This window comes from Bombyx mori, chromosome 25, assembly GCF_030269925.1.
Source record: "Bombyx mori chromosome 25, ASM3026992v2".
Classification (NCBI taxonomy): domain Eukaryota; kingdom Metazoa; phylum Arthropoda; class Insecta; order Lepidoptera; family Bombycidae; genus Bombyx; species Bombyx mori.
The window spans coordinates 1,897,097-1,910,192 of record NC_085131.1 but is presented as its reverse complement, the minus strand read 5'-3'; the positions used below and the strand labels follow the sequence as shown (position 1 = coordinate 1,910,192).

Below are 13,096 nucleotides of genomic sequence, written 5' to 3'. Positions count from 1 at the left end.
TTTGTCACCACCATCGCTGTCCGCCTTTTTTTCTACCTATTCAAGTAACCTCTCGAGGGGTTATACTAGATTCACCGAATTAGTAGGTGAGCTCACGGGGCTCAAACCTGACGACGTTGCTAACACGAACCCTAGCAAGAGCAGTGCTTCGCAGAATCTACCCCCGGATCGGAAACGCGACCCACTGAGAAGATCTGGCGAGAAACTCAGTGGGCTGTGTCTGTGGCTTAATTTACTCGCCGAGCCCTTGTCGCAAGCGACGGGTTCGACCAGAACGATGACCGGTGCTTGAGGTACCTTGAATCACCGTTAGTGGATCGGGAGGATCCGAAATGACGTGTACCGTCCGCCGAAGGCAATAAGTGACCTTTAAAACATATTTGCTGACCACGGACATATGCAGAAATGCATGTTAGCATCGGAGTGTACTTAATATAAGCGAAATTTGTGCTTGTACGAGTGGAAACCTCAATTCTGCCTACTTCTGCTGCGAAGCAATCATGCCTCAAAATGGCTGTCCAGAGAGACTCCGTTAATTACTTTTTATGTTTTTATTGCTTAGGTATGTGGACGAGCTCACGGCCCACCTGGTGTTAATTGGCTACCGAAGCCCATAGACATCTACAACGTAAATGGCCACCTACTTTGAGATATGAGTTCTAAGATCTCAGTACCTATAGTTACAACGGCTGCCCGACCCTTCAAACCGAAACGCATTATTACTGCTTCACAGCAGAAATAGGCAGGGTGGTGGTATCTACCAGTGCGGACTCACAAGAGGTCCTACGACCAGTAATTACGCAAATTATAATTTTGCAAGTCAATCGTGAACATTTGTTAAGTACGTATTTCATTAGAAAAATTGGTACCCGTCTGCGGGATTCGAACACCGGTCCATCCCTCACAAGAATGCACTGGACGTCTTATCCTTTAGGCCACGACGACTTCAACTGTCGAAAGATACGATGAAAATGTACGGAATTTGAATTGATGTACCTCTTGGACGCGAGGCGTTGCGAAATGCATACAGACCTGCTCGTTGCCAAGTTTGTTTGTGTCGTATAGTAAATAAATGGCCGGTTGCAGCCAAGGAGCCCGCTACAAAGGAATACAAAGTAATTAATAACTAAGAAAGTAAAGTGTTCCCAGTGTAATACTAAATATATTGCGCAATCCATTTAATTACGTTATAGGTACTAGTAAGTGCTGTGGCGGGTAGCCATCATAGAACACAAGGTAGGTATTTGGCAGAGGCCTGAATCTCGCTTACGACATTTTCAAGATAAGCTGACATATATTCGGACAGTCGGTCTACCGAGCAATATCACTCGCTCGGTGTAAGATCTTCCCTCTGTCGAATACCCTCAAACTGGTGACCCGTGACGAAACAATTCGCAGTTTTCAGATTTTATCATCAGCGCAGCAAGAGCTTCGAGTACCACAGTTCCCGCATTCTCGCATAAATAAATGAAGTCGTCGTGGCCTAAATGAGAAGACGTCCGGTGCATTCGTGTTGAGCGATGCACCGGTGTTCGAATCCCAGGTGGGTACCAATTTTTCTAATGAAATACGTACTTAACAAATGTTCACGATTGACTTCCACGGTGAAGGAATAACATCGTGTAATAAAAATCAAACCCGCAAATTATAATTTGCGTAATTAATGGTGGTAGGACCTCTTGTGAGTCCGCACGAGTAGGTACCACCACCCTGCCTATTTTCTGCCGCGAAGCAGTGATGCGTTTCGGTTTGAAGGGTGGGGCAGCCGTTGTAACTGTACTTGAGACCTTAGAACTTATATCTTAAGGTGGGTGGCGCATTTACGTTGTAGATGTCTATGGGCTCCAGTAACCACTTAACACCAGGTGGGCTGTGAGCTCTAATAATAACAAGTCTTCAACAGTCGTCCCCCAAAGTGCTTTTAATTTAATTATCTGAAATCAAATTTTTATTTATACATTACATTATCATTTTATTTGCCTGCCTAATCGCTAGTAGCTTCGAGGTGCTATACCAGTTTCACCGCTTTGGTTTAACTTGAAAGAATTCGCTAACACTAGCCCTAGCAAGAGCAGGGCTTCGGAGAATCTACAACCGGATCGGAATCAGGACCCACTGGGAAGATATGGCGCGTAACTCAGTGGGTTGTGTCTATGGCTTGGTTGCACGTCGAACGCTTTCGTTCTGTCGTTTCGAAACTCGTGTTCGACAATCACGTCATTTCGGATCATCTCGATCCAGTAACGGTGCTTTTAGGTTCCTCAAGAACCGGTCACCGTTCTCGTCGAACCCATCGATTGCGACGAAGGGCTCGGCGTGTAAACTAACACACAGGCACAGTCCACTGAGTTTCTCGCCTGATCTTCTTCTCAATGGGTCGCGTTTCCGATCCGGTGGTAAATTCTGCGAAGCACTGTTCTTGCTAGGGTCAGTGTTAGCAACTTTGCCAGTTTGAGCCCCATAAACTCACCTACTCATTCGGTTACGCTGATATAGCCTCTCAAGGCTACCAGATTAGGTAGGAAAAAAAAAGTTCGACAAGTTCGAAGTAAATTTCGATATAATTAATTAAATCAAAAACTCGTATTAGGTACCTACTCCAAGATGGATGGAGCGTGACGCGATTCTCTTTCCGTTTAAAATTATTTTTGTGAATTTCGGAAACTGCCAATTCTTAGCATTTGAAAAGTTTTATTACTTCCCGTGACGTTGCTTTGGGTGTAAATGAATCATTATTATAAATGCTGTTTCGTTTATAAAATATGATGGATTTAGAAGATATATTGAAAATTATCGATTAAAAAAATACTGACCGAGCGCTGTGAGTGATAATTGACGTCAGCAATGCCAAAGGCTCAGACAAACCACTTTGAGTAAAACCACAATTTCCATAGTGCGTTTCCAGATGACTTTTTTCCACGGCTCTGGGCTTGGAATGAGCTACCCCTCTACGGTGTTTCCCGAGCGCTGTGACATGCCTTTCTTCAAGTGAGACTTGAAGAAGTACTTAACTATAGACAGCAGCTTGGTTCTGCCCCTGGCTTTATGCTTGTCTGCCTACAAGGGTAATAATAAAAACTTATATTAACTAGTAAATAAACAAGCTAAATTAGCAAACAAAAAGATGTCCTGAATTCGTCTCTGATTAAATAATATCAGGCGACGAAATTCTCAATGAAACATTTTACATTACCAACAGCGAACGCTTGTGGGTAGTACGCGACCTTTGTTCGGTATTACTATGTCGTAGAATTAATATGTTAAAACAGAAAGCAATCAAATACGAATATAAATTTTATAGTTCGTAAAAATGTTCGTCTCGAGGAGAGTATTTTACATTGGTGTTGTAGGTCCACTTGATTTTTTTTATAGTGTACTTCAAGAGAAATCCGCTTCGCAGTAACATCGTGCCAAATATTTAGGTTTTCTACGGAAATGATGACGAATTATTTTAAATGTGAATGAGACACGATTTCTAGTAAAACGCCCGTGAACTTTTATGAAAAAAAAAATCATACCCGCATCGGTCAATTAGAATGATGACGGACAGTCATTCACCGTCGCAGACACAACATGAAACTGTCTAAAAATAAAACGGGATTCACGGCCGGCGCGCAGAACTCTAGCAATACGGGAGAATATCGGCCATTCCTCGGAGCGCGCCTCCCAGCGAAACATTATTGATAAATACCACAGTTCTCTTTGCCGCGTTTCGTTAACTCGTTTTAATTATGAGTCTAGAGCGAAGGTCATTCGGCAGCACCGATCCACAGGTTACAAAACGTTTATTCACGATTATAGTGCTCTTAGTTGGGTTGCTATGCATCTTTGGAGGTGAGTGTCTATTTTTCCATTTCTTCGTTTGTAAACCGCTCTGTTCGTATAATATTATAATGCATGCTAAACAATTTTTGTTGAATATTTATTTTCACATGAACATACGTAGGTATTTTGATATTATTTCACTATTACCAGTTAAACGAATGTAATGCCTTATTAAATTTGGTAAATCGAAACACAAATACTTATTACAAATAGTAATTTTGACGGATAAGTAATTGAAATATTGTTTTTTTTTATTGAAACAATTAATTTGTTTTCTCATGTAAACAAAACAAATACATAACAACAAGACATTTAGACTACGCACCCAACTGCATCGAACAATACAATAAAAACTATGATGTCGGTGGTATGTTCATTAAATTGTATTAATTATTGTTTACGAGATATCTCTTCTCTAAGTAGTCCAAAATATTGTCGCCGTTTGCCTCTGTTTCTCCGCTTATTTTTTTTAATCCACAGTAACTATTTTCATACAGTATCCACTAATTTTGTGACTAACAAAAAGAGCTAAGGTCCAATCAGCTTGACCCACAAACCCACCCACACAAAATTATAATTTGCGTAATTACTAGTGTCTTGTGAACCCACACGTGTAGGTACCATGGTCTTGCCTAATCCTGCCGTGAAACAGTAATGCGTTTCGATTTGAATGGATGGACAGCAGTTGTATTGTACAAACTGAGACTCAAGATGGGTACCGGCATTTACGTTGTTAATGTCTGTAGGCTCCAGTAACCAATTAATATCAGGTGGGCCGTGAGCTCGTCCTCCTATCTTAGCCCTAAAAAACCTGATTCCACGAAGTCGACCTTCTCACGGATTCCTTGGCACCTCTGGGTCTAAGGAGGAACTTCGGTTCTCTCTGTATTTTGTACCGTATGTTCAATGGGGAATGCTCTGAGGAATTATTCGAGATGATCCCCTCACCTCTTTTATACTATTACACCTTCCGCCACCGTAGCAGAGTTCATCCATATTATCTGGAACCGCTGCGTTCATCGTTGTAGCGTTTCCAAAGCTCTTTTCTGCCGCGTACTATACGGCTTTGGAATAAACTCCTCTCCGAGGTATTTCCTGAGCCCTATGACATGTCTTCCTTCAAACGAGGCTTGCGGAGAATACTTAAAAGTAGACAGCGGCTTGGCTCTGCCCCTGGCATTGCTGACGTCCATGAGCGACGGTAACCGATTACCATCAGGTGGGCCGCATGCTCGTCTGCCTACAAAGACAATTAAAAAAACCACACACGTAATGTTAAATTTAAACCTTAGAATAACGGTCATGCCAAACTTGCCTACTCTCCGAATGGCGTGTTTACTCTGTAGGGACACAGTTTGTTGTTTTTTTTTTATTGCCTTGGCAGACGAGCATACGACCCACCTGATGGTAAGTGGTCACCGTCGCTCATGGACGTCAGCAATGCCAGGGGCAGAGCCAAGCCGCTGCCTACCATAATGCCAGGGATTACCTACAAGCCGCTGCCTACCAATTGCCATAAACAAAGTTGTTCGTAGTCATAACAGGCGGCAGCGCCCGCAAGCTCCGTTGCTTTTTACTTTTTAAGTTCAGTCGCGAATAAACGCTCCGATTAACTAGTTATTATTTAATTATCTGACTTCCGGCAACGTCCTGAACCATTATTGACCACTACTAAAATAACTCCTAAAACTCTGTGGAAATAGGCAGTAAGGGATAAACGAACCTTGCTTACCTTACAACACGCCCTAGAAATAACTCGATCTAGGAATCAGAGGGGTTCCGGTCCGCGTCAAGTTGGGATTGCCCTTAGACTACCAAAGGTTAGGTAGGGAAAAAAATAAAGAGGGGTGAGTTGGCGACGTTACGTAGGAAAATTAGTTCTGAAATAAATTTTTTTTACTGCCCTTGTAGGCAGACGAGCGTACGGCTCATCTGATGGTGAGTGATTACCGTCGCCCATGGACTTCAGCAATGCCAGGGGCAGAGCCAAGCCGCCTGCACTTGGATGATGATGAAATCTCTAGATTACTAGATGTTTTCTTTGATTATCAGCTGGACTGTCGACCCTCTTGTTAGATGATGTGGTATACGCCTTTGTAATGTGTGTTTAACGGTGTCCTCAAATCTAAATACATAGCCATAAAAACGATTTTAGCTTTGATTAACTTCGCTCTAGTTGCTTTTGATTTGCCAAGCTAAACGAATCTGAGTTTTGTGTGGGCGATATTCGAAGAAACACTAACGCTGATTTTTTGAGGATCTTGTCGCACTAAATTGTATAGATTTTTTAAAATGAATTGAGTTGTCAACGTTTTAATTGTAGATTGAAGTCATCATAATCCTATCATAATTATTTTACTGGTGGTAAAGCGTCTTGTGAGCAGGCCCGGGTAGGTACCACCGTCCTGCCTATTTCTGCCGTGAAGCAGTAATGCGTTTCGGTTTGAAGCGTGAGGCAGCCGTTGTACTGTAAAAACTGACACTTAGAGCTCATGTCTCAAAATGGACGCGGCTCTGGTAATAACTCCGTCTAGTCATTTAAGTAATACAAGAAAGGTCACCCAATTGGTGTCTACCGCCTCCAGCCTCGTTTCGGGATACGTCATAACGATCAGAAAACACTGATGAGAGAGTTCATTCAAGATCTATTTGGTATAAAATAAAATAGGTTCTGGACTGGACTCATAATGTGGACGGGCATATTATTACCCCTTTGGTTAGGGCGACTTCAAAACAGCTCATTGTTGTTTGTCCATTAACGGAATTGACTGCTCGCCACCAGATGGTACATGTCAGCCCTTTCTAAGCTAATAAAACAAACATTCTTAATGGGATACAAGGGCAGATGAGCTCAAAGTTGTTGTTGCTCAATGTTAAATGGATTTAAACCCACATCACAACTTAAATGCCACTGTTAATTTTTGCATACAGGATCGAAGCCTGGTAGTAGGACCTCTTGTGAGTCCGCACGAGTGGGTACCACCGCCCTGTCTATTTCTGCCGTGAAGCAGTAATGCGTTTCGGCTTGAAGGGTGGGGCAGCCGTTGTAACTATACTGAGACCTAACAACTTATATCTCAAGGTGGGTGGCGCATTTACGTTGTAAATGTCTATGGGATCCAGTAACCACTTAAGACTGGTGGGCTATGAGCTCGTCCACCCATCTAAGCAATGAAAAAAAAAAGAGAATTTAAAATAATAATATTTTCACAGGCTATTTGCTTGGGAGAATGGCTCGGACCGAAGTGAAGCGCGCCAACGAATTATTAACACACAATTTGACGGCCGTGGCGGACTCGTTGTACAAAAAAGCCAAAAGGATCACGCCCAAAGTGATCCATCACAACGATCCAGAGAAAATACTAGCGAAATTACTTGACACGTTCAGTTGTAACGATTGCGGGAAAATTAATAAATATAATCTAGAAGAATACGTTAAAAATTCTATTAATTACCAAATCGGAAAATTAATAAAGGCAGTCAACAACGCTACCGTTTATCTGGACTCATTAAGTTGATATTCTGTGTTATTCCTACGTATTTAATTAGTCAATACATTTATTGTGATAATTATGTGTGATTTTGGATTTATTAAAAACGAATTATTATATAACTAAATGAATATTTCATTGAGGAGTGAATAATTAATGTTCCATTGTTTAATTCAAAACTGATTCAGAGATTTTAGATATTATTTAAAGGTAGGTATTTAATTATGTATTAAAAATATTTTCTAAGTATCTATATGCCCTGTTATGAGATTATAAGATGGTCCGATAATTGTTTAGTTATCAATGGGGCCCATAACCATAAAGGTTAAGTTTATCCCACAGTTTTATAATAGTTCATGTAAATATTTATGAGCAGTATCTATATGAAAGAACATGAAATTTTGCAAGTATAGCATACTTATAAAACCGACCTTGACCAGCTACCGATTTAGTCCATTAACCAAAGAGTTCAGAGTTTGAGACACTATTGTAATTTAATAACTACGATGCTACAGTTGTCGTCGTGGCCTAAAGGATAAGACGTCCGGTGCATTAGTATGTAGCGATGCATCGGTGTTCGAATCCCGCAGACGGGTACCAATTTTTCTAATGAAATACGTACTTAACAAATGTTCACGATTGACTTCCATGGTGAAGGAATAACATCGTGTAATAAAAATCAAACCCGCAAAATTATAATTTGCGTAATTACTGGTGGTAGGACCTCTTGTGAGTCCGCACGGGTAGATACCACCACCCTGCCTATTTCTGCCGTGAAGCAGTAATGCGTTTCGGTTTGAAGGGTGGGGCAGCCGTTGTAACTATACTGAGACTTTAGAACTCATATCTCAAAGGTGGGTGGCAGCATTTACGTTGTAGATGTCTATGAGCTCCAGTAACCACTTAATACCAGGCGGGCTGTTAGCTCGTCTACCCATATAAGTAATAAAAAAAAACATTTTAATAGGAATTAAAATTATTATACCAACCGATACGTGGGACCAGTATTCGTCACATTTTCATTGTTTTTTAAAACTTGACGTTTTTTTTTTTTTTTTTTTCCACAGGAGAAAATCGCCGGATCCCCACCCGCGCGGCAGGTGGGGTATGTGGGAGTTGAACCTCACTAAAAACTCCTGCCGCTCACAACCGGCGCCCTACCTCGGACCGGGCCGGAGCCCAGTCGGGGCTATTGAAACGGCGGGACAGGGTTGACGCAGAGCACATTACATCCATCCCACCGTCCCACGGACGCCGGACCGGTGGCCGCCAGCGACACGACCACCGGTTCCCTCGTTCAGCGGGCCGAGAGCCCGCTTTGATGGCGCCGCGTTACACCTTCCCCCAGAGCGGTCGGGGGAACGCGGTCTACCATCACCCGGCTTCCTATTGCGGGTGAGCGTGCAGAGCACGCCACCCCACGTCTGGGTCCCTCCCCGCACAAAACGGGTGGGACCCCTAGCTCTTAGGGGGCCAGGTCACGGATACGACCCCGGTCCCGACCCCCTGCTCGGCGGCGGCGGGTTTCTGCGTAGTGAGGAGAGCTTTCCCTCACTCGCCCCGCCGCCTCCTTCTGCGAGATGGTGCACTCGCAGAAGTCGAGCATAGCCTTCCATGACTCATCGCTGCCAAGCATCGACGCCACGACGCCAGGCAGCGACAAGTCTTAAAACTTGACGTAAAAGCATTTGGTTCATTCAGTCAATTTAGTTCAGTGAGCTATTGCACTCATAACTGGGATGATAGTAATAATAAATAACTAGGATCAAATCACGCACGATCATCCGTCTTCAATTTAAGATTTATTATTAAGTATTATGGGTACCTTTTTTTTTTTTTCCTACCTAAGCTGATAGCCTTGAGAGGCTATTTCAGCGTAACCGTGGCTAGTAGGTGAGCTCACGGGGCTCAAACCTGATGACGATGCTAACACGAACCCTAGCAAGAGCCGTGCTTCGCAGAATCTACCACCAGATCGGAAACGCGACCCACTGAGAAGATCCGGCGAGAAACTCAGTGGGCTGTGTCCGAGAGTTAATTTACTCGTCGAGCCCTTCGTCGCAGGCGACGGGTTCGACAAGAACGGTGACCGGTGCTTGAAGTACCTAGAAGCACCGTTAGTGGATCGGGAGGGTCTATGGGTACCAGAGACTGACAAACATACTTATATATGTACGTTTAACTACATACGTATATATAATATTTATACATTTTTTATAAGCATTTATAATAAACACTGAGGCAAATAACAAACAAATATGTTCATCACAGAATGTTTACCCGATTTGGAAATTGAACCCACGATCCTCTATGCAATAATCAGGATCGCTAACTTCTGCACCACCGAGTCAGTCACTCATGAAACAGTGTAAAGGTCATCGTTGCTTATGAACATTAGCTTAAAGATCAGAAATACTTTTACTAAGATGGCAGACCGCAACCCATGGTCATCACAAAGTCACTCGCCTTGAGAAAGAAATCAGTGATCGAAGTCTCATTTTTGATACGCTTTTATTAGCCTCATACTGAAGTTAGTATCGATGTTGGTATGTAACGGAATCTTTGAACATGACTTTTATGCCCTTCAAAACGTCGGATTAACTCGAAATTTGACGTAATTAGACCCGTTAATTAAGTACTTTCGGCACTCATAACAACAAATTCATATTTTTTTACTTAGAATAATTGGAAGCTGTAGTATTTGCCTGAATGTACATTAATGAATAATTTTTAATACAAAATGGTACTTAAACTAAAAAAATTCCTAATTAACAAGATCGTTTATTAATAAACAGTCAAATCAAAATAATTTAACATAACTCAACCCACACAGTAGAACAGATCTTCCAACGCGCTTGAAGGAGGCACAGTCCCCAAGATACTGGCTACGTTGCCTCGTTGGACAGCCAGACTCACTCTCTGTGCAAAGTACCAGCCAGCCTTAGCATCATGTGTAACCTCCTTCAAGCGTTTGGAGATTTCTGTTAAAAATTTCTTTGCTTCAGGGCCCCAAGGGCCCATCGTCTCGACCGCGAAAGGCAAAAAAGAATAAGAAGACCCCAAACCCGAATACTTCCGCTTTTTTGTAATTTCTGCTGAAGCTGCAGCTGAACCGGGGCGGGACGAAGTACCATCTAAATGACTAAAAAATTAAAAATAAATAATAGTTTAAAAAAAAAAACAAATTTCACCATAAATTAATTTTTTATTTTTTAGTTGCATTTTCTATAAAAGTGCGTATTTTAGTTTTTTTTAATCTATTATTTATTTATTGTAAGGGCTGTCCCACTCTCCAAAACAGAATTCATGACTGCTACGGGACAGAAATAGGCAGGTTGGCAATACTCAGCCATGCCAGCATAAAATACGCCTTACTTCATTTAATTCTTTATTACATGATTTTGTTTCATAACAAAGCCGAAACTATGTCTAATAAACGAAAAGTAAAATACACTGGAACGAAATGAAAATTATTTATCTGTGTGCTTAGTGTGGTTTTTTAACGTTCTCGATAGCGTAAAAGTTAATTAAAGTATGCAGTTGGAACAGCGCCCCTAGCGGCAAACGTAGGCAAACGTTAAAAAACTCGCACTAAGCACACTGAAATTGGTTGAAATGGTAGAATTCTACTGAGACTTTGGTGGTATTTATGAAAGTCCACGTACAACGACTTTGTCTCATTTTCGAAAGAATTCAATAATTTCTAGAAAAATCGGCACGAATCTTGGTTTTGTTCTTTTTCAGGTATATTACCACTGAAGCATGAAACCAATATGTATATTAAACGCTGTCTGATTGATGTTGTACAATACAGTTGAGGCTTCGACCTCATGTCTCAAGGCGGATGACGGTTTTTACACAGTTATAGCTAAAAAAAATTTCCTACCTATTGGCTGGTTGCTTAGGGGGCTATTTTAGCTACATCCAGACAGGTAGGTGAGCTCACGGACTCAACCTGAGTGAATTTGCTAACAGTAGCAGGAGCACTGTTTCGCAGAATCTACCACTGGATTGGAAACGCTACCCATTGAAAAGATCCGGCGAGAAACTCAGTGGGTTGTATCTATGGGGATAGCTCTATAGCTCTATAGCTATCGCCATATGCTATGTTAAGAGCTGAAGCTCTTCTGTACACTTATCACCATTCGTTCCCATTAATGTAATAAAGAAAGCACGAAGGATGGAACTACCCTAGTAGATGATAGTTCTACTCTCCATAAAAGAAAATTGGAATGGAATTATTTATGTCTGTCTTGGCCTATTGTTTTGAATGCATCGTTAGTCTAGTGACTAGACTCCAATCATTAATAATCTTGAGTTTTAAAATACAGAATTGGGGTTCGTATTTTTGGTCCAAGTCAGTAAATGTGTCACAATCTCGCACGATTTAGCCGTAGCCGTGAAACAGCAGTAAAAAACTCTAGCTTGGGGCCATTTAATGTAGACTATTAACCCAATAAACTATTAACTAATTTATTAGGTTAATAAACTATTAACCTAATAAATTACTTTGTTAATGTTTATCTTCTAATTTTAACTTTCAGATACCATAACAATAGTTACGGTATTATCATTAAAAAAAGGATGTATCCCTTTGCCAGAAAAAATGGTGATAGGCTTTTGGCGGGAACGCGAGAAGCAAAGCTGTGTTCGTGAATTGTTTTAATTTGTTAATTTAGTTTTTGGTCAGCTTTAAACGTGTAATAACGGTGGTTTATTAAGTGTGAAGAATCTGTGTACCTACGTGTAAAAATTGTAAATGCTTATCTACTAATTTTAACTTTCAGATACCAAAACAATATTTACGGTATTATAATTAAAAAACTGGCTGTATCCCTTTGCCAGAAAGAATGGTGATAGGCTTTTGGCGGGAACGCGAGGAGCAAAGCTGTGTTCGTGAATTGTTTTAATTTGTTAATTTAGTTTTTGGTCAGCTTTAAACGTGTAATAACGGTGGTTTATTAAGTGTGAAGAATCTGTGTACGTGTAAAAATTTTGAAAATGAACCATATATGTTGGACGTAGCTCCTTAGGTTCTTTTGAACACCCACATAAATCTTAATAAAATAACCATCATTCTACGTAGGCTTTATTTCATTTCATCTCATCTCGTTTCACTTCATTTTATCCCAATTTATTACATTCATAAATAATTCAACTTGACCTTATTTCACTACATATCATTTTTCGTAAGCCTAATAAAATTTAAGTTTTTTTTAAACTCAACACTGACACAATAGCGTTACCAAGAAACCCATTGCCATATTCACAGAAAATGTTTCATGAATTGAAAAGTGAACTGAGATTGAAGATGATTTTGTCTATTTATTGAGTTTAGTAAATGTGCAAAGAAACATACAACTTGTCACTTGCTTATTTCTGATTAAATTTAGCGCTGAGTTTAGTGAAGTCAGAACGACTAACCAGTTAATCTTTCGTGAAAAGCGTAGAAAATTGTTAAGCCAGCCTTTGAAAATTGCCCCACTATTTTAAGTCCCACCGTTCTTACTCCATTTTCCATGTCCAAATTCCGGTAACCATAAAATAGCTACACATTTGGGCAACAATATATTATGTAAATACCCAGTCGTATTGATTTATTACTTATTCATTGGATAATTAAATAATTTTAAAATATTCTTGAGTCTCGTTGTTCTTTTGTATATCTTTAACATATTGTATATAAAAGCAGCTACATAAGAATTTAAAGTAAATACAGTATTAACTCAGATTACAGAATGAGAGTATTAAGTGCATAAACCTCTCATAATAGCGAAGTT

At 40.6% G+C, this 13,096-nt stretch overlaps 1 protein-coding gene across 1 annotated transcript; it reads left to right on the top strand.

Annotated features, from left to right (window-relative positions):
• Positions 1 to 3,186: 3,186 nt before the first annotated feature.
• Positions 3,187 to 7,443, top strand: LOC101736832 (uncharacterized). Its single transcript, XM_004923341.4, has 2 exons — positions 3,187 to 3,834; positions 7,039 to 7,443. The coding sequence occupies exons 1-2, from the start codon at positions 3,732 to 3,734 to the stop codon at positions 7,341 to 7,343; spliced, it is 408 nt and encodes a 135-aa protein (XP_004923398.1). The 5' UTR covers positions 3,187 to 3,731; the 3' UTR covers positions 7,344 to 7,443.
• The last annotated feature ends 5,653 nt before the right edge of the window (positions 7,444 to 13,096 follow it).

Coding starts and splice junctions, on each gene's coding strand:
- LOC101736832 (XM_004923341.4), top strand. CDS start 3,732: ATGAGTCTAGAGCGAAGGTCATTCGGCAGCACCGATCCACAGGTTACA. Junction 3,835..7,038: donor GTTGCTATGCATCTTTGGAG/GTGAGTGTCTAT, acceptor ATATTTTCACAG/GCTATTTGCTTGGGAGAATG.